This window comes from Paroedura picta, chromosome 18, assembly GCF_049243985.1.
Source record: "Paroedura picta isolate Pp20150507F chromosome 18, Ppicta_v3.0, whole genome shotgun sequence".
Classification (NCBI taxonomy): Eukaryota; Metazoa; Chordata; class Lepidosauria; order Squamata; family Gekkonidae; genus Paroedura; species Paroedura picta.
Window position 1 is genome coordinate 17,721,128 of NC_135386.1, and position 18,556 is coordinate 17,739,683.

At 46.5% G+C, this 18,556-nt stretch overlaps 1 protein-coding gene across 8 annotated transcripts in view; it reads right to left on the bottom strand.

The window, feature by feature from the left end:
- Positions 1-18,556, bottom strand: part of MEGF11 (multiple EGF like domains 11) — a 274,750-nt gene that overhangs the window by 166,269 nt on the left and 89,925 nt on the right. For all 8 annotated transcript variants that reach the window (XM_077317624.1, XM_077317627.1, XM_077317626.1 and 5 more), the window contains exons 4-5: positions 9,789-9,890; positions 8,660-8,760 (exon numbers count right to left, since the gene is read on the bottom strand). In XM_077317624.1, the coding sequence (XP_077173739.1) occupies positions 8,660-8,760; positions 9,789-9,890 (203 nt within the window). The remainder of the gene's footprint in view (positions 1-8,659; positions 8,761-9,788; positions 9,891-18,556) is intronic.

Below are 18,556 nucleotides of genomic sequence, written 5' to 3' on the forward strand. Positions count from 1 at the left end.
AAAATAAAAATCTTACCTAGGCAGAACAATACTATCCCATTCAGCCAGGATATAAACGATGTAGATTTTACTAAGTAATTAGTTGCTTGCTTATTGACATTTGTATCCTTCCATTCACACCAAGTGGCTTTCATCATTTTCCAGGTTCATGCCCATCCCTGAACAAAATCAAGTTGGAAGCAAGTTGACCTACAACGTACTCACGTTACCTGTCCGGGACAGGGGATAGTCACCTGAGCCGATTTCAAGCGACAGAGGGAGCTGATTATTCAAGAAAACCTTGGGTAGACTCGGAGCTGGGGCGGATCAAAGGGCAAAGCAGAAAATATCTGGGCAAATCCCTGGGTACAAATCCAGGGGAAAACCCGCAGAAAGTGCCAGACGAGAGAGAGCTAAGCACGGCAAAGGGGAGGAAACTCAGGTTCCCCGGCTGGGCAGGATGCCTCAAGGTCTAATTACTCACTGGAAGACTATTGGAGCCCCGGACACAGGATACGAGGAATACCAAGGAACAAAACATTTCATTTTCCCAGAAGAGGCAAAGGCACTGCAGAAGACCAATTAGGCCCACCAAGAGACCTCTGGCCAACCAGGTTCCCACAATTGTAGGAGAACTTCCAAATAATGGGAAAGGTATGCTTGGAGTTTGAGAGGGAGTCTTTAGATCAGGGGTGGCCAAGCGATGGCTCTCTGGATGTCTATGGACTACAATCCCCATGAGCCCCTGTGTTATGCTGGCAGGGGCTCATGGGGATTGTAGTCTGTGGACATCAGGACAGTCACTGTTTGGCCACCCCTGCTTTAACCGCCTTCACCCAAAGGGGGCCGATCTCATTAGTTCCAGGCCTGGTGTCCTTGGATTGTCCTCTGCAAGGCATGAATCTGCCACAGCCGAGGGCGGCCTGACGGAGCCGAAGTGCTCTGAATGATGATCTAAAAGCTCTCGGTGCCTGAAGGGATCAATTCCTCTCTCTATCTCTGCAGTGCCAGTTCCCCCGCCTCGCCCACCCAGATCACAGAACAAGCCAGGGAATCTCTTTCTCGCTTGCCCTTGTGCCGGCATGGTTATTGAGCCTTTAGGTCACGCATCCTCTCTCCCGGCTATTCGCCCACCACCGTGAGTCCAGGAGCACCTGAGAGGCCATCAGGATTTTCAGGGTACGGCCTCAGGAGAGTCAGAGCTCTCCGTCAGACACTGAGGCAGCTTTGGCTCTCCAGAGTCCATATCCTGAAAACCTTGCCAGCCTCTATTGTGTTACGGGACTTGGATCTAGCTGTTCCACGGTAGGCTGACATGGCTAACTTCGGAAGCTATTCCGCCATCTCTCCTCTTTTGTTCCTCAAACAGCTTAAACGACATCTGCTGATAACTTTGGCCCACAACTGTCACAGGCGTGAGAGAAAGCAGGCCTACTGGCGATGGCGCGAGGAAATTAAACTCAGAGCAGCTCCTCCGGGTAAGGGGCCGGATCCGTGTGCCTGGGACCTGCCACTAACAGGCTATTCTCAAGACGTTCACACACAAGCACTCGAGCACCTTCTAATACCTGTGGAATTACCATCATGGGCAAAGCCCCAAATTATGGAACAAGCTCAGCAGGGAGATGTGCCTGGCCCCCTCGCTTTCGGCATTTGGGAGGCAGCTGAAGACACTTGTATTTAGGACTGTTTCTTTATGTACTCGCCGTTTTATTTATTTTCTTTTTACTGGAAAACACCTTAAGCTACATAAGGATGATAGATAGCTAATAAATGATTTAAATAAATAACTTGTACATTCTGCAAAACACACACACACACACACAAACCAGGCTATTAGCATGCAGCTTTCCCACTTTCCTTCAATATTCTATTAAATTCCCCTGTCCTAGACAACTTCTTCCCCTGTCTAGTATTAAAAGGCCTATGAGAGCCCAGGGACAGCCTTCTCCCATATGAACCTGCCTGTGCAGTCCGGTCATCTTTGGAGGCCCTGCTCTCATGCTCCACCCCCTGTGGCCCCCGAAAGAGCCTTCTTGGTTGTGGCACCAGAACTGTGGAACTCCCTGCGCAGGGACATTCGCCTGCCTTCCTCTGCCTTTATCTTCCACCAGATGGTGAAGAATTTGTTGTTGTTTTCTTCCGCATCCCTCAACTAACCGCCATTAGCCCTCCTCTCTGGTTGCGGATGTGTGTGTGTGTTTCTATATGCGTTTTATTAGGTGGAAAGGTGGCATATAAATGCTTCAAATAAAATAACTCTCTGCCTTGCTATAGATGCCTGCTGCAAATCTTTCATGTGCAAAGATTTAAAAGGACAAGCAGAACAAAGACAGGTTTGTTTGGCAAACTGGCGTCTCTTTCCTTCCAAGACATTTTTTTTTGTTTGCTTAACAAAGAAGATCTTCAATTAGCGAGTCTGCTCAGAGGGGAAACAGAGCAAAAGAACTGGAGGGTTATTTTTGAAAGCCTCAAGGAAGAACTTTGGAACGAGCCACCCTGGCCTCAAAACTAGCCTAAATAATTTGAAAAGCTTTTAAAAGCGGGCGAGTGGTCATTGCAGGGGAGGGAGACCGTGTTCTGCAATTTATGGCCATCCTTGGCAGAAAGGCTTACCTTAGCAAACCAAATGCCCTAAATCATGCTTGGATAAACTGCCTGCTGCACGGTTTGTTTTCAGAGGCTGTGCTGGAGAAAACAGCATCGCAGGCAAACACAGAATGGAGAGCAGGAAGAGAGAGAGAGAGAGAGAGAGAGAGAGAGAGAGAGAGAGGTAGCACGTGCCCTCCAGGAGTGGGGAATTGAACCCGGCTCTCCAGATTAGAGGCCACGCTCTCAACCACGACCCCAGCAAGCTCCTTAGGCAGTCCTGCTGCTTCTAATAAATCGCTGCTTGGCCCATTATTCGGGAATTAGTATAGGGTAGGGTGCTTATCTCTACCCTATACAACCTATATTATCCTGTTGTTGCACAGTTCTTAATCCACGTGAAAGATGTACCAATAAAAGCATTAATCCAAACACATCAATTCTTAATAGGAATATCATCTGACACACACATTAGAACTCTTTGTGGAAGGAAATTGGCCAAAATAATTCATTCCCCCCCCTCCCCGCCCCTCCGTTCTGCACTTGACACTGGCTGTGCTTTTCATGCCGGGCGATTTCTCCAGACTTCTCCTTTGACAGACATACGGGGGCGGATTCTCTTTCTTCTAGTTACCATCCGTGGCTTCAAATCTTTTTGTGGCTAAGCTACCAAAATACTTTCATTCCCCGAGCCCTTTTCACCCTGGGACACGGACTAACATCCATCATGTCACACTAAAATGAGATTTATGGGAGGGGTGGGGAGAAACATTCATCCATAATGCAAAGCCACTGTCCTGAGGAAAAATAACTCCGCCTCGGCTCAGACGCGGCTGAAGAATTACTAGGCCCAAAGCGGACAAGAGGGTAGCGTGAGGGAAAGGAAGGAGAGGTTATGGCATTTGCCAGACTCCTGAGATGGAGAAGGCTCTAATAGCAGAAGGGTTTTGTTGCCGGAAGCTGAAAGGGGGACCTGGTCTACAAAAAGGCGGAGAAGTCAAAGGAGTCTGCAGAAATAGGGCGGAATAGAAGTCTAATTAACAAATACATTGGTTGGGGCCCAGGAACATCATGATAAGTTCAGAAGAAACCCAATGGGCTCCCTGGGCATGAATACTCCTCCCCTCCCAAAACCAGAAACTGAATGGAGTAATGTATGTTGGCCAACCGAGGCCTGACTCTGATGTTGCCTTGGAGCCCTGGCATGCAGACGCTGACTGCCTCTGGGTAGGGAGGTTCTCTTTAGCAACCATGGCGAGTAGCCACTGATGAACTTCTAACCCCTTTGAAGCTACCTATGCTCATGGCCGCCACTGCAACCACTGGCCATGCACAGAAGCTGTAAAATGTGGATTGTTTGACTTTTTAAAAAGAGCAGCCTGAGGGAGAGAGAGGACTGGGGAAAATCAAGAGTGGCAGGAGCTGCCAATAATCCTCACTTCATGCTGTTTAAACCAGAAAAGGGCTGTTAATATAGATTTAAGCGCTGTTGTTACTGGACCAGAAGTGCTTTGTTTAATTACATAACAAATTTTTAAAACTTTTGCAAGAAGCAAAGGCAACTATTAATGAAAGCCCCTCCAATTAGCCTTTAATCGACAACTCGGAGGAGTGGGTGGGAAATATCTCCTGAAACCTGGCCTTTGATCATGACACGCTCCGTGAGATGCCATCTGTCCTTGCTGCTCAGTATTCACTCAAAGAACAGCAAGAACACCAGTGGAAAGGCAACCGCTGTCTCCAAGCAAACTGGAGCCTCCGATCTGAAGTTCAGCTCTCTCTTCAAAGCAGAAAAACAAGGTTCGGCAAGGACTGCAGGCATCCAATGCACAGAGAGCTCCAGGGCTTAGCATCTCTGCTAAAAGGATCTCAGGCGGCTGGGGAAGGGTCATGCCCGGCTCCCCAAAGAGAGCCTGCCAGTGAGAGTACACACAGCGATAGCAATTTCCGTTTGCCAAAAAACGCAGGAAACTTATGATGGAGAAGGGGAAAGAAGAGAACAGATCTTCCGAGCGTGAACATGCAACAGAATATCAAACAAGCCAAGAATAACTTTGCCCCTTGCTAGGCTGAGGTTAGAGGTCTTAGATAACTTATTTTTTTAAGAGGCACCAGCATATTGGCAGAGGCGGGGAAGAAGCTGGGTTTTTTTAATTTCAAGCAAACCCTGAAGGCTGCACGGAGCCCCTCCTCAGACTTTAGATCCAGAAGAAAATTGTTTGGAGGTCTCCAGACCAGATAATTCAGACTGCGAATGATAAAATGTATTGGAGGTTCACATCTATACAAAGAATGTTAGCCATTTTCAAATTGCCTTTGTATTCTGTTTTAGTAACTGGTTGCTAATCGATTTTTCCTATCATTTCAGGCAGACCTGTTTTAGAAACTGGCTGTTAGCAGAATGTATTTGTTCATACAAACCATCTTGTGTTAGGTTAGCAAAGCGTGGTTGAGCCACTTTGGAGGAAAACTGTTTTATTCTGTTTTCTACCCATTTCCTGTGAATCACTACGGGGTGCTATTTTAAAAGTCCATATTGCCACTTTCCCCCAACCCACCTTCTTTTTTCTGTGTGATCTTCCGTGGACTTTAGTTTTTTTACATTCCATGTTGAATGCTATAGTGCTAAACCAATTGGCTTAGAGCTATAGCGTGCATTTTAAAAACTCAGGGGGAAATTGTGTGGTGAAAAAGACAGGGGGGTAATGGCACTGTTTGAAATTACCATAGTGCTTCAGAGACGGCTCATTAACGGAAGGAAATTAACAGTATGAAACCTCCATCCTGGTATCGCTTTAATCGAAATCGAGCCGACAACGAATCGCATTTGGTTTAGAGAGTTAATATGAAAATCTTCAGTGCCACATGTGCACCAGTCCTGTTGATTCACTTTATTTATAGACTTCCGTTCTTGCCAAGACTTAAGGAGAATTACAACATTATTTTCCAAGTTTACCATGAGTACCTTTACCCTCTATAAACAAGAATATATTTGGGGGCAGGGTGTAGAACTCATTGATTTTCAAGTCACCCCTCCAAGCCATGGCTGGGGCCAGTGAACTAGTAACATCTACCAGGCCCCCATGAATATACCCCGGCCGAAATGCCCATAAGAGATCGACTGGGCAGAGCCAAAATCTATCAGGATTGGACAACTGTTGAAACACAGTTTCCAATATTTTAAATTAGCATAACATTTTTTTAACGTACAGTACATGCTATTTTTTTTAAGAGCCTCTTGTGGCACAGAGTGGTAAGGCAGCCGTCTGACAGCTTTGCCCATGAGGCTGGGAGTTCAATCCCAGCAGCCGGCTCAAGGTTGACTCAGCCTTCCATCCTTCTGAGGTCGGTAAAATGAGTACCCAGCTTGCTGGGGGGTAAACGGTAATGACTGGGGAAGGCACTGGCAAACCACCCCGTATTGAGTCTGCCATGAAAACACTAGAGGGCGTCACCCCAAGGGTCAGACATGACTCGGTGCTTGCACAGGGGATACCTTTACCTTTACCTTTACATGCTATTTTATACATGTTGTTCACTGCACTGAGGATGGTATACAAATTTAATAAATAGTAATAATGATCAGAGGCCTCTGAGACGTTGGCTTTTCCAAAAGCAACAAGACAAAGTCACAGGAGTTGGCAACCTCGAGAATTTAAATCATGGCATGCGTGTCGTTAGCACCATAATTAGCTGCATAACTCAAGCGTGCTGCCACTGTCCGACAGACTCTGCCACGTTTAAGCGGATCTTCCTCAGCATGGAGCATCCATCATTCCTTATCAGGAGAGCAGGCCCAGGAAGAGAGGCACGCAACCAACTATTAATTCCATGAAATGCAATTTTCAAAGTACATTTTAATGTGTTATTTACGAGAAGGCTCCCTCTGTACTCTTCAGGGAAGACCAATGTCATCCTTGTCATTTTAACCATGACTTTTACAAAATTCAAATGAACCCAGCAGCTTCAGAGGCAGAAACTGAGACCAAGATGGGATTCATGAGGAAGAAGTTTATCGCCTCAAAAATAACCAGCTGGAATGGTGCATACACGCACATGCGCACACACAAAGCGCCCAAAGCGGTATCCTGAAATCCAAACGCCTCCTTAGGATCCACCACAAGAATATTCTCCTTCCTTCTCCTCCCAGGGGTTGCCAATATTGGAAATTGGATAAAATTTTTAACTGATGGTGGGTTGAATGGCCTGAAAGAGTGGTGAATCTGTCACCTTTACAGAGGGCAGAAGGCAGGTCCATCTTCACAGGTGAAAATATGAGCCTCCCTTAAACTGAATCAGACCCTCAGTCCATCAGACTGGCAGCCGCTCTCCAGGGTCTCAGGCAGAAGTCTTTCCCATCACTTCCTGCCTGGTCTTTCTTAACTGGAAATGCCAGGGACTGAACCTGGCACCTTCTGCATGCCTAGCAGGTGCCCCACCACTGAAGGTCATTCAATTATAAGGTTGCCATAAGTCAGAAGCAACTTGATGGCACTTAATGCCCACATGCACATAATTAATCCTTAATGAGTTGTTATCTTTAATTAAGTGATTAAGTAATAAAATTATGGAGGGGAGATCACTGTGAAGGTAACGGGCAGAGCACTGGAATCCCATTTACAACCATTTGGGGCTCTATGACATTTCACCACATGTGCAAATGGCCTGTGTGTCAAAAGCATGGCAGTGCCAAGAACAACTGCTTGCCCCTTGCCATATTCTTGCTAACCTGTCTGTAGGCAAGGGGCACTGATGTGACCATCTATCAAAGTATTTGTTACCGCAAAACCACCCTAGTTTCATTTCCGTTGAGCATTACACCATGGAAACCTTAGCTTTGCCCTTTGGCAGATAACATTAGTTCAATATATACTGCCAGTTAGTTTTCCCCCCCTAACTTATGCATACTGGAGCATTCTGAAATGCATAAATCAGCTTTGGCAGTCATCTCATTTTCTAGTGTCAATTCTATCTAAACGAGACAAAGGCAAAGTTTCCCAAAGTGTCCTTGGGTTTTTTTTTTTTCAAAAGCGGGTCACAATTAGCCACCGATGTTCTTCCTTTACACAAAGAATACCTAAGTACTTAACTGTGTCCACGTTCCATTTTATTGTGTAAAAACCAGCTCCCGAAGCTTAACTCCGAAAGCCCAACATTTACTAGCAGCATTTCAGCCATTGGGAACGATTTGTGCCCGACTTAATGATGCTTTCTTTTAACCAATGCGCAATGCTAGCTTGCGTTTCCCATTATTAGCTGATCTGTGTTTCAAGGGATGCGAGGCTGAAGACACGAGCGCGTGGGTGAGCACAGCTGGGCACAATTGCCTATGCTCGAAGGCCGTGCGGAGACAAGCGACGACACACAGAAGAGGCTGTTCCGTTGTTCGCAGTGAACGCAAGTGGGAAAAAGCAGAACAGACCTTGCAGGGAACTCAAAGGGGTGCTGTGTATGTGAATGCCTTCCGAACCTCAGCCCTTCTATGGTGGAGACTTGACTACCTTATACTGGCAACCTCTGACACCCCTGGATCAGGCCTCACCAAGCCTCCAAAATCAGCCCTCCACACAGACCTTCTGATAAGAAATGTTCACCAGGCTGTCCCAAAGAAGGCCATTTGTCCAAGAAAGCTGTGGCATTGCCCACTTGGATCTGGCTGATTCCCACCTTGTTCCTAGAAAGGAGGAAGGCTCAAAGCATTAAGGGGCCCGGCAACAGGAGAGGGAGAAGAAGTATCTCCTTTACTCCTTGTCTAGATTCTCCAATTCTAATCAGATCAGCTGCAACTAACCTGGAAACTGGTCCCAACTCTTTAAAGCAAGCACATCTTGTCTGGTTCAACAGAAAAGCAGCAGTAAATAAATGCTTTAAATCAAATCAGTCCTTTGGAGGAACATAAGCCATAATTCTGAGTTGCCAATCGCTCCATGCCAGAAACAAAGAGTTACAGCTTGCAATGGAGAGTGCAGCTTGCAGCTCTTCGTTTCTCATTACTTTGGCTGGCTGGTCATCTCGTCAATTGTCCCATGCCAGTCAGCTACAGCTGCAGCCTACAGAAGAGGAAGACGAAGAGCAAACGGCAAATACGTACGGATGCAGAAGTCTCCACTCTCATAGTATCCTGGGCAGCACTGGGATCGCCGGCGATACATCGTCCTCAGCCCCCTCCGGTATGCCGTTTTGTAGCTGATTCTAAATTGCAAGAAATTGGAAATCAATGCCTGCGGTCAGAATTATATTTGTGTTATGTTAACAGCAAGGAAGTTGTGATTGACAGTTCCAAACGGGCAGCGGCCTTTGTTATTAAAAGCTGTACAAAACAAATCCATGAATAAATGGCTCTATTACAGAAAATACAGATTGTAACCCTTGAATGCAACTCCCAAATGGCTCTCCTTGCAGTGGGAAGACAGTCCTCCTGGTCTTTTGCAGAATATTGCCAATGGATGCTTCTATGAATGACAGCATGAAGATGGAAAGATCTACAGGCTAAGTCCTTCAGCTGCAAAACCGGAGTTCAGTAACGTTCGTCTTACATTCCCGGGTTGACTGTCAGTCACCCCAAGAAGTCCACTAGCCAAGGGCAGAGAATGCCTATTAAGACTGATTTTATTCCATTTAGCATAGCCAGGGAAATGAACAAAAGAAAGGGGTTCAGCAGCAGGAAAAGAAAGCAGACAAATGTACCCCACTCTTACCTCTACCCCTGAACCCCCCTCTGACCTCTATGTGAAACTGAAACACAAATATGTATCGCAAATCTATGGAAGTTAAGTTAGAAGAAGAAGAATAAAAGTTAGTTTTTATACCCCTACTTTTTACTACCGGAAAGAGTCCCAAAGCAGCTCACAAAGACATTTCCCTTCCTTTCCCCACAACAGACACCCTAAGAGAGCTCTGAGAGAGCTGCCTGTGAGAACAGCTCTAACAGGACTGTGACTGGTCCAAGGGCACCCAGCTGCCTGCATGTGGAGGAAGAGTGGGGAATCCAGCCCAGCTCTCCAGATTAGAGACCACTGCTCCTAACCACGACACCAAGCTAGTTGTAGTTTCCCAAAATAAATGCATTAACTTTTCTCCAAGGACGGGGGAGCCTTTAATTTTGCAGGAAGGCTCTCACACAGAAAGACTTATCCTCCGTGTCTCAAGAACGTCCCCGGGGCTTCGGCTAAGAAAGGGGGGCAGAGCAAAGTCTGAAAGGTCCCCCGGCGGCCACTTACCTGTGCCGAGTGCACTTGAACCAGTTCAGAATATCTGTGCATCTTGTGTAGTAGATCTGATCAAAGGGGTGTGCGTACGATTCCTGGACAGTCACGGCATAGCTAAAGATAACAAAAAGAGAAAATAGGGATGAATTGTTGTTCTTCAGGGGGCCAGTCTCCAACAACAACCCAACCCAGCTCCACACACGAGTAGTCCAAGCCATGGCCAATATAGGTGCTGCATGCCACCGTACTGGTTGCTGTCACGAAATTTAGTGTACTGGAAGGACATAGAAATCCCCATATAATGGATCAGAATCAAGAGATAAAGTCTGTCGCACATTTGGTTTGCTATAAAGGGGAACAGGGACCATTTCAGTCAAGAAGATTTGTAAAGTTTAGTTTAGCGGAGAGTGCAGCATTGTATATCCTGACTCTGTACAAATCTATACGATTTCTTCTTTGAGATTAAAAGACTTGCAAACATTTGTGCACTTCCACAGGTGCGGGGTGGAAGGGCGACGGGAAGAGACGGGTAACTGAAGGAAAGGTGGACAGGTTTCTGTACAAATGAATACATGTCAACAAACTTCAAACATGTTAAAAATATTATTAGAGGTGTGTGTCTGAATGGACATTGCACCAGAAATAAGACCTACACGGATGCTACTGCTGAACATGGAACATTATGATGTGATTTTGAAAGTTTTAATGGTTTTCTCTCACTTATGGTACTGTTATTTTATTGTTGTACACTGCCCTGAGCCAGTTTTGGGAGGGCGGTATATAAATCAAATACATAAATATAAACAGTGAATTACTTCAGTTGAATCTTGGTCCTAATTTTTTTTAAGCATATGCGAACAAGAAAACTCCATGAGAAACACGGACATCAACATCTGAAAGCATAAAGATTCCTAGGGTATGAGACTCAAGGTTCCCTTCATCAGCTACAAGTAGGCATGAAGATCCCTGAGCCCTGATATCCGAGTCCGAAGCCAAGAGAAGGAACAATTAGTTTGATTTTGAGTGGGTTTTAAGGACTGAGGGATTGTCAGTCCTGCTTGGAACTGATGAACGGAACTTTGACTCTGGGAAGCTCAGACCCAGAAATCTTGCTGGTCCCAGGGACTCGAATTTAGGTCTTCGACTGCACAGCTACCCTGTGAAGCTGACCCAGTTAGGGCGTCCTACACAGATGGCCAAATTGCCCAGGGGGTTCTTGTCTACCTCCAACATCCTGCAAAGCCAAAGGAGGGGGATTGTGCAGGAGCCACTGTGTGGTAAGAAATCTTCAGTGCGGTTTCCAAGAAACCCCCACCTTGCCCAACAAAAAGTGGGTCACACTCTATTTCCTTCCCTGAAGCTTCTGCCATTCCTTTTTCCATCCCTTCTTCTTCCACCTCCATCGCACACCACAGTTTGCACTAGGATTTCTGGGGCAAGCAAGGGCTTCCCATTTGAGACCAGAAAACACACACACACACACCATGGTCTTGGTCAGCCCCTGGAAGTTCAAGAGGCCTTCCAATTTAATAAATCCAAATCACCACTTGTTGTTCAAAGGAAAAGTAGTTTTTATTTTTCTCCCCCATGCCATCTTCCAGAACTAAAATGCTTCCCCACCAGATTCCACAAGTGCATCTGAATTCAATGAGGTCCTGCAAAGTCCATGTGCTAGGATTTTCATCACTGCGGACAGCGCAAGACCACCCCCTCAGTGCCACCTAATGGGGAAGGCTTCCTAGGTTGGGTGTTTGGAATTTCCTGACCTGGATAGGCCGGGTAAGCAAGACCTTGAAAGATAAGTGGGGTCGGCCCTGCTTAGCCCTTGGTCGGGAAACCATCCAGGACGTCTATGGCTGGTCTGCAGAGGCAAGCAATGGCGGACCACCTCTGCTCTTCTCTTGCCTGTTCAAATGTATAGGTCAGAGGAGACCAAATTGTGGCCCTCCAGTTCCTCATACTGACAGGGGCTCATGGGAACTGTAGTCCATGGACATCTGGAGAGCCACAGTTTGGCCACCCCTGACCCATAGGGTCACCATGAGCTGGTTGTACCTGAACAGCATGTCACACACACACACACAGAGTTTCAAAATTTGGTTTGTTGGCTGCTTCCTGCTCAACACTAAGGAGATGAAGGACGAGGTTGTCTTTTCAAAAATCCCTCCCGAAAAGAAGCAGCTGAAGTAAAATCATTCCTTTTGCAAATGGACCCCCAAATTAAAATGCTGCTGATTGAAGTTCGCTGCCTTGAACAAAATCTCTCCAAAAATTTTATTATGCTATTAAATAAAATCCGCATACATTCTTTCCTCCTGGGATTATTCGTTTTCTAACTTGTGTACGGAAGAAAGCTAATTAAAAGCACATATTAGCACAATACTGTCGTCATTCCCAGCATGGTGGGATCCCTGCGTTCCACTTGCAAGATGAAGCCTGCTTCCAAAATGACGTGTGCGCCCATCAAAGACGGCTTTTTTATTATTATAAAAACAGGGGAGGAAAAACGGTCTCTGGGGTCTGCTCAGTCAGTTGTGTTCATTTTTAAAGAGGGACTGTTTTAATCTGAGATAATTTGTAGCAGAAATTAACCAGTAATTGAGTATCATAAATTGCATTTGGCAACCTGGCATTTCGTTCATTTTAAAATTCGCTCCCAGAAAAGCTCAGGCATTTGTGATCAGCAAGACTGTGGCATCTCAAGGAAGAACAGAAAACAAAGTAAGAGAGCCCTAATTTAGGGAGAATCTGGCAACAACACGGCAAGCTTCTCTTTCCTTATATGTGTATTTATTTATGTACCCCATTTACACCCACCTGTCTCCCCTATGGGGAACCTATGCTAGTTCCCTGTCCTCCATTTTATTCTTAGTGTTGTGTATACAGATCTGCTGAGGACCAAGCCTGAGGTCCAAGGTAGGACTAACTCAGAGCCTCTGCTTGGCTTGTACCAACTGGTCTTCCTACGGGAGCCAGTTAAGTCAAAAGGTGCCATGCCCGATTGGGCAGCTTGCAGCCAGATCCACTGGGGCTCCAATCGCTTTCAATCTAGCTGTTAACCAATCGCCTGTCTATACTGGGGAGGTTGTTAAGAGGTGCAGTTTCTCTCTTCCATATCTCTGCTCATCACAACATTGTCAGATTTCCCCCTTCCTATTTCAACCTTGCCACTCCAGGGAGTATTGGGCTTTCCTATTTCCCTGGCAGATCCTAGTCTGACATTCTAACTATGGTACCAAGTTCTGCTTCCCTCCTCCTCTCCCGGAGCTTTAAACCTGGACGTGGTCATGGGAACAAGCTGAAGCACTGGGGAACCTTGGTTCTTAGCCTCCATAGTGGACCCACGTCCAGGCCAGAATGGGGGTTTTCCTCCTGTTTCATTATGTAAATTATATTTAATTTCAAACGTTTACGTTTGGGGGTTGGGGGAGCTGCTTTGGGTCCCGCTTGAGGAGGAAAGGGAGATGAAAGTGCCTCAACAAACAAGTTAATTAAGTCAGCTGTCTCTGGGCACAGCCACGTTTGACACAGTGGTTAATGGTTACCCGTATGGCATGTTCCTAACAATTGCTTCTTGTCAAGCACAAAATTATTTTCTACGAGGCTTCAACTTCCACACTTTTCAGCTACCCAGCCTATAGTGGGGCTCTGTGGCATCTGAGGTCTCAGTGAAAAAACCCAAGTGGTGGTGACCCCTTTCCCAGAGCTAGGCGGAAAGCACTTGATCAGGGCTTCCCCAAACATTTCCCGGAGTTCTGTCTGGTTCGGGGTTCAGCCCATTTAAACAGCCAAGCTGTTTGGTTTAAACCAGGGGTTGCGGGCAGGGGCTCATGGGAATTGTAGTCCATGAACATCTGGAGGACCACAGGTTGACTACCCCTGGTTTAAATGACTGGCAGCAGTTTGAGAGGCCCATTTCACTTCCTCCTGCTTCGGGGGGGAGGGAATGTGAAATGAATGGGTTAAATGCCTGCTAGCCACGTAACTCTTCCTGGTTGAGCTGCTCCCCCTTTCTTCGCGAAAGGGAGTCCAAAACAGTCCATTCATTTTAGGGCATTTGGTTTGATTCAGGATTCCCAGCCCATGCCCATCCCTACTTCTAATGGAGTGCGGAATAGGATAAAGTAACAGTTGCCATCATAGTGTTTGTTTTCTTGTCTCTTGGACTCCTATTCCCAAGAAAATATGTTTAAATTACCCCTTTTCTTCCTTGTACTTAAGATTAACTGACACAATAAAATTAGAATGAAAAGTTGTCAACGTTGAATGAGATGACAAAGGACACAGAAGGAAAATAATAACCAGGCTACAAGTTGCCCCTAACACATCACAGAATCCCAGAGTTGGAAGGAGCCATACAAGCCATCTAGTCCCACCCCCTGCTCAATGCAGGATCAGCATAAAACATCCAGGAAAAGGATCTGCCCGGTCATTGCTTGAAGACGGCCAGTGAGGGGGAGCTCCCCACCTCCTGAGGCAGCACATTCTATGGCTGAACTAGAATCATCAAGTTGGAAGGGGCCATACAGGCCATGTAGCCCAACTCCCTGCTCAGTGCAGGATCAGCCTCAAGCATCCAGGAGAAGGATCTGTCTAGCCATTCATGAATCTGGGGATTTCATTGGGAGCAGGTCAAGTAGCTCCTTGAACTTTCTTGGGGGGGGGGGTAGGGGTTGGCTCCGCCTCCCATGGCAGCCATTTTGTGGCTGTGCCCTTCACCCTTTGTGAGAATTGCAAAAGGCGCCCACAGGATCAAGAAGGTTGTGGACTCCTGGTTTGGTGGAAGAAGCACACTTTTGAATTTGTAGGGCCAACACATTTATTCATGCACAGAGGTGCAGGATTCATCCCTACTTCATCCGCAACCAAGCTTTCCTGTAAAATGACAGCTCCTCTGAACTGAACACTTCCTGATTCCCGCTTTGAACAATTGGCAAAGAAAAAAAGCATACAAAAAGAGGACAAATTTAGACCACTCACTATTGAACTAAAAAAAAAAACATACAGCCAACTGGATTATTATTTTATGATCCTGTTTGCTTCCTTTGACCTCCCCCTAACTCAATCTTTTGCGCTTGATTTATTACCCCCTAAGTATCACAGTCATCTTGGCCAGAGCAACCAATCAATTCTGGTATTTAATTTTTGTTTCTCCTTGATTGGGTCTCCGGGTTGCTGACTTCCTTCACACAAAAATCAATATTGTATTCCTGGTCTTGATATCCACTGTTTTGCTTTGCCGCCTGCCTGCAATTCCGCCAGGCCCAACTGCGGCTGGCGTTTCCACCCACGTCTCACCTATCTGCTTGCTTCTTGCGTGATCCACATCCTCAAAATAAATAATGCATCTGAGCTTAATGAACTTCGGAATGCCACTAGGAGCTATTCATGAGGCTTGGGATGATTTATGCACACGATATAATAAGCTCAGGTGCATAGCCGTGTTGGTCTGAAGCAGGAAAACAAACTGAGTCCAGGGGCACCTTTAAGACCAACTGAGCTTCATTAAAGGGAGATGCTTTCATGTGCAGGTACACTTCTTCAGATAGATTCAGGTGGGTGGCCATGTTGGTCTGAAGCAGCAGGACTAAGTCTGAGTCCGGGGACACCTTCAAGACCAACCAAGTTTTATTCAAGGTGTGCATGGGTACTTTGTTGATCTGGACTCACAATTTGTTCTACATAACAAGCTGGAAGTCAGTTTTTAAAAGCTTGTTCCTGGATCAGCTACGGCAGGGGTAGTCAAACTGCGGCCCTCCAGATGTCCATGGACTACAATTCCCAGGAGCCCCTGCCAGCATTTGCTGGCAGGGGCTCCTGGGAATTGTAGTCCATGGACATCTGGAGGGCCGCAGTTTGACTACCCCTGAGCTACGGGGTTTTATCAACTCTGGGCTGGGAAATTCCTGGGGATCACAGAATCACACCGGACAAGTGTCTAAATAGGGACCCAAATAAAGGAACCTCGCAGCTGACAGCCATCCTAGAAGAATCCTCCGCAGTTTTAACACAGTCTTTCCAGCTCACAGAAACATCTCTTCTCCCAACCATTCAGGAATGACCTGGGATGTTGTGTCATATCCACACATTCTGCAACCCCTTTGTTGGTTCTTTGCTCCCACCTGGAAGTTGGCAAACTTATGAAGCCTTTTTACACCATGGCCTGAGATCTCTGCTTCTCTGCCTTCTCACTTTCTGAATCTGTGAACATCCTGCTTCGCAAAGAGTCCCATCAGACTTAAGATCCTGCACATCATTATGGATCATTTGGGCTGGTCCTAATAAAAGGGTAGAACATGGATTTCATTCTTGTTCGGGGGAGGGAGTGTTTGGCCCAGATCAGTTTGGCAATCCGACTTTCTCTTCCATGCCAGACAAGACAAAGTCTTCACCCACTGTCAGAAGATGTGACCAAAGAAGACGGAAGTGGCAGCATCTAGATTTAAGGCAGCCTAAGAATACAGCCTAAATTGATCGGCTGTGGGAAACGTGTGCTCAGTTGGGAGTCTTTTTTCATCGGGGATAAGCCCACACAACAAAATAATTGTGAACAGCGAGGCCCAGAGACCACGACAGGCCAAGACCAGTCCAAAATGCATTCCAGATAAGGACAGCAGCCGTTCACAGAAGTCGCAAACGGCCCGCCGATATCTTTCTAGCTGTGCTATACCAATTTAATGCCTGTAGCGGGAGAGAAAAACGTTCTCCGTTAAGCCCTAAACAAGCCGAATCAAACCTGCTGATAAATTGGAGTTTGGTAATTTCATGCAACAATCTCCCTTTGACATTTCTTTCATGGCAGCAGTGGAGAGTTCTGGGAGAAAGAGCGCAGCCTTCCCAATGGTTTCTGCAGGGTGGCGCCTCACCTGGGCCCACAGACGGGATGAAAACAGAGCTTTCTGAGGCTGCTTATTATCTTCCTAAGGTCAGTACTCCAAGAGGTCTAAAAGACAGGAAAGCGTGCTGTTTGCTAAGCATTCAGTCCGTGGCCATCTGAGGGAAGAATGATCAAATCCTGGTTCGGCAACCTGATCTCCACTAGCCTGGATAAAGGCTCTGGGCAAAGTCTCTTGGAGGTCTCAGCCACAGATGGAAGCTTTATGGCTCTCACAATCCTGAAGGCTTTGTGTCTGTGATCTGCCTCAAGTTTCATCGAGAAAGGCAGATGATCATGATCCAGGTGGATCATTGTGTCGGTCTGAAGCACCAAAACAAAGTTTGTGTCCCTGAAGATCGGCCAAGTTTTATTCCTGCTTCATACCGCAAATAAAACTTGGTTGGTCTCAAAGGTGCCCCGAGACTCAAACTTTGTTTTATAAACACATTTATCCCCTGTAGAAAGCCGAGGGTTGTAGGCCCAGGCATAATCAGGAGGCTGGGATCTCTTATGTGGAGACATTCTGCCTCCCCCCAGGTCCCCTCCAGGGCTTAGCTCCGGAGCCTGGGTTCCACTTGTGTCCCTCTGCTTTCGTTTCAGTCCTCTCTCAAGGGAGCTCATTCGATCAGTGCTGGAGATGAGGAGGCCAAAGTACCAGAGGAAAATGCCTTCCTGCAGAGGGCTGCCTCGGCCAGAAACCCAGAAGGATGCAAAGGGAAGCAAGGATACTTGCTCCGGTGACTCACCGGGACCTGTTATGTTGTTCCCCCAACTAACAATCTCCATGCTGCTTTCCCCTTTCTGGAAGCTTCCATCTGCTTTCTGCCATGCTGAACAGTTCTTATTGTTAGGGCGCTCCAGCACCAGACTGCCCAGAAGAGCTTATCTATTTAAAACATTTATTAGCAGTTTTTGTTCTTTACAGAGCTAGCAAAGAGTTGTCTTATCCCGATTTTCTTCACTCCTCCACAGCATTGAAGGCTCTCCCACAGTTTCAGGTTTCCTTCCAGCTAATACCCAGACCCCCTTTAGGATTGTGAGATCTGAGCCAGAGTTGTAAATGCCAAAGACATTCTGTATTAATCTCCAGGAAGATCTGGAAGAGCCTGATCATCATCCAGGGTTGGTTTGAAGCCATTTGTGTGAAAATACATTTCAACAGGCCTGCTCTGGTCTCTTAATTATTACGTTTGCTTTTCCACTGGGGAAATACTTTGGGGAGGCCCTGAGACAATTTTCAGGGAAGGGCCGGGAGATGATGGAGGGACCCCCTGGAGTTTGCTTCCTACTTTAAAGCCAGCAGAGATCTGGGAATCTGTGCATGTAGTTTGGAGAAAACTGATGCCTCCCCCAATATTCTCATTTCGGTTCATCATAATCATTCCATCTTTGGGGTAGAAGTCAGGCATGAGGGAAAACCAATGAGCTGTCATGGTGCCCAGCGGAGTATAATTTTTCGGTGACTGAAGGATTCACCTTAAGGATTTATTAATTTCTGAAGGGGCCACTGTTTCTAGAGGTAGCTGGAAAGGCAAATCCTAGCTCATTACAGGAAAAAACCCTTCTAGGTTTTTATGTTTCTACCTTCATTTTCTAAGGTTAACTAAGAGGCGACGGTGGGTTAAGATTCCCCAAAGTCTCGTGAATGTGGAATGAAGGAATATTTCCTGGTTATGATTGTTCACGCCTCCCAGGGTACTCTCTATTCCTTGCTTTGTTAAGCCGCTGCAAAACTCTAATTACCTCTCAAGTGGTGGAACACAAATTGAGCCTGGTTTGGAAGAAGAGCCTCAAGGGGGGGAGGGGGGGATGCTAAACAAGCAAACCCAGCTCCCAACGTGAAGTTCAGACACCCCCCTCAGGGAATGGCAAGGTCCCACCTGCTGCCAGCCTTCTCCCTAGG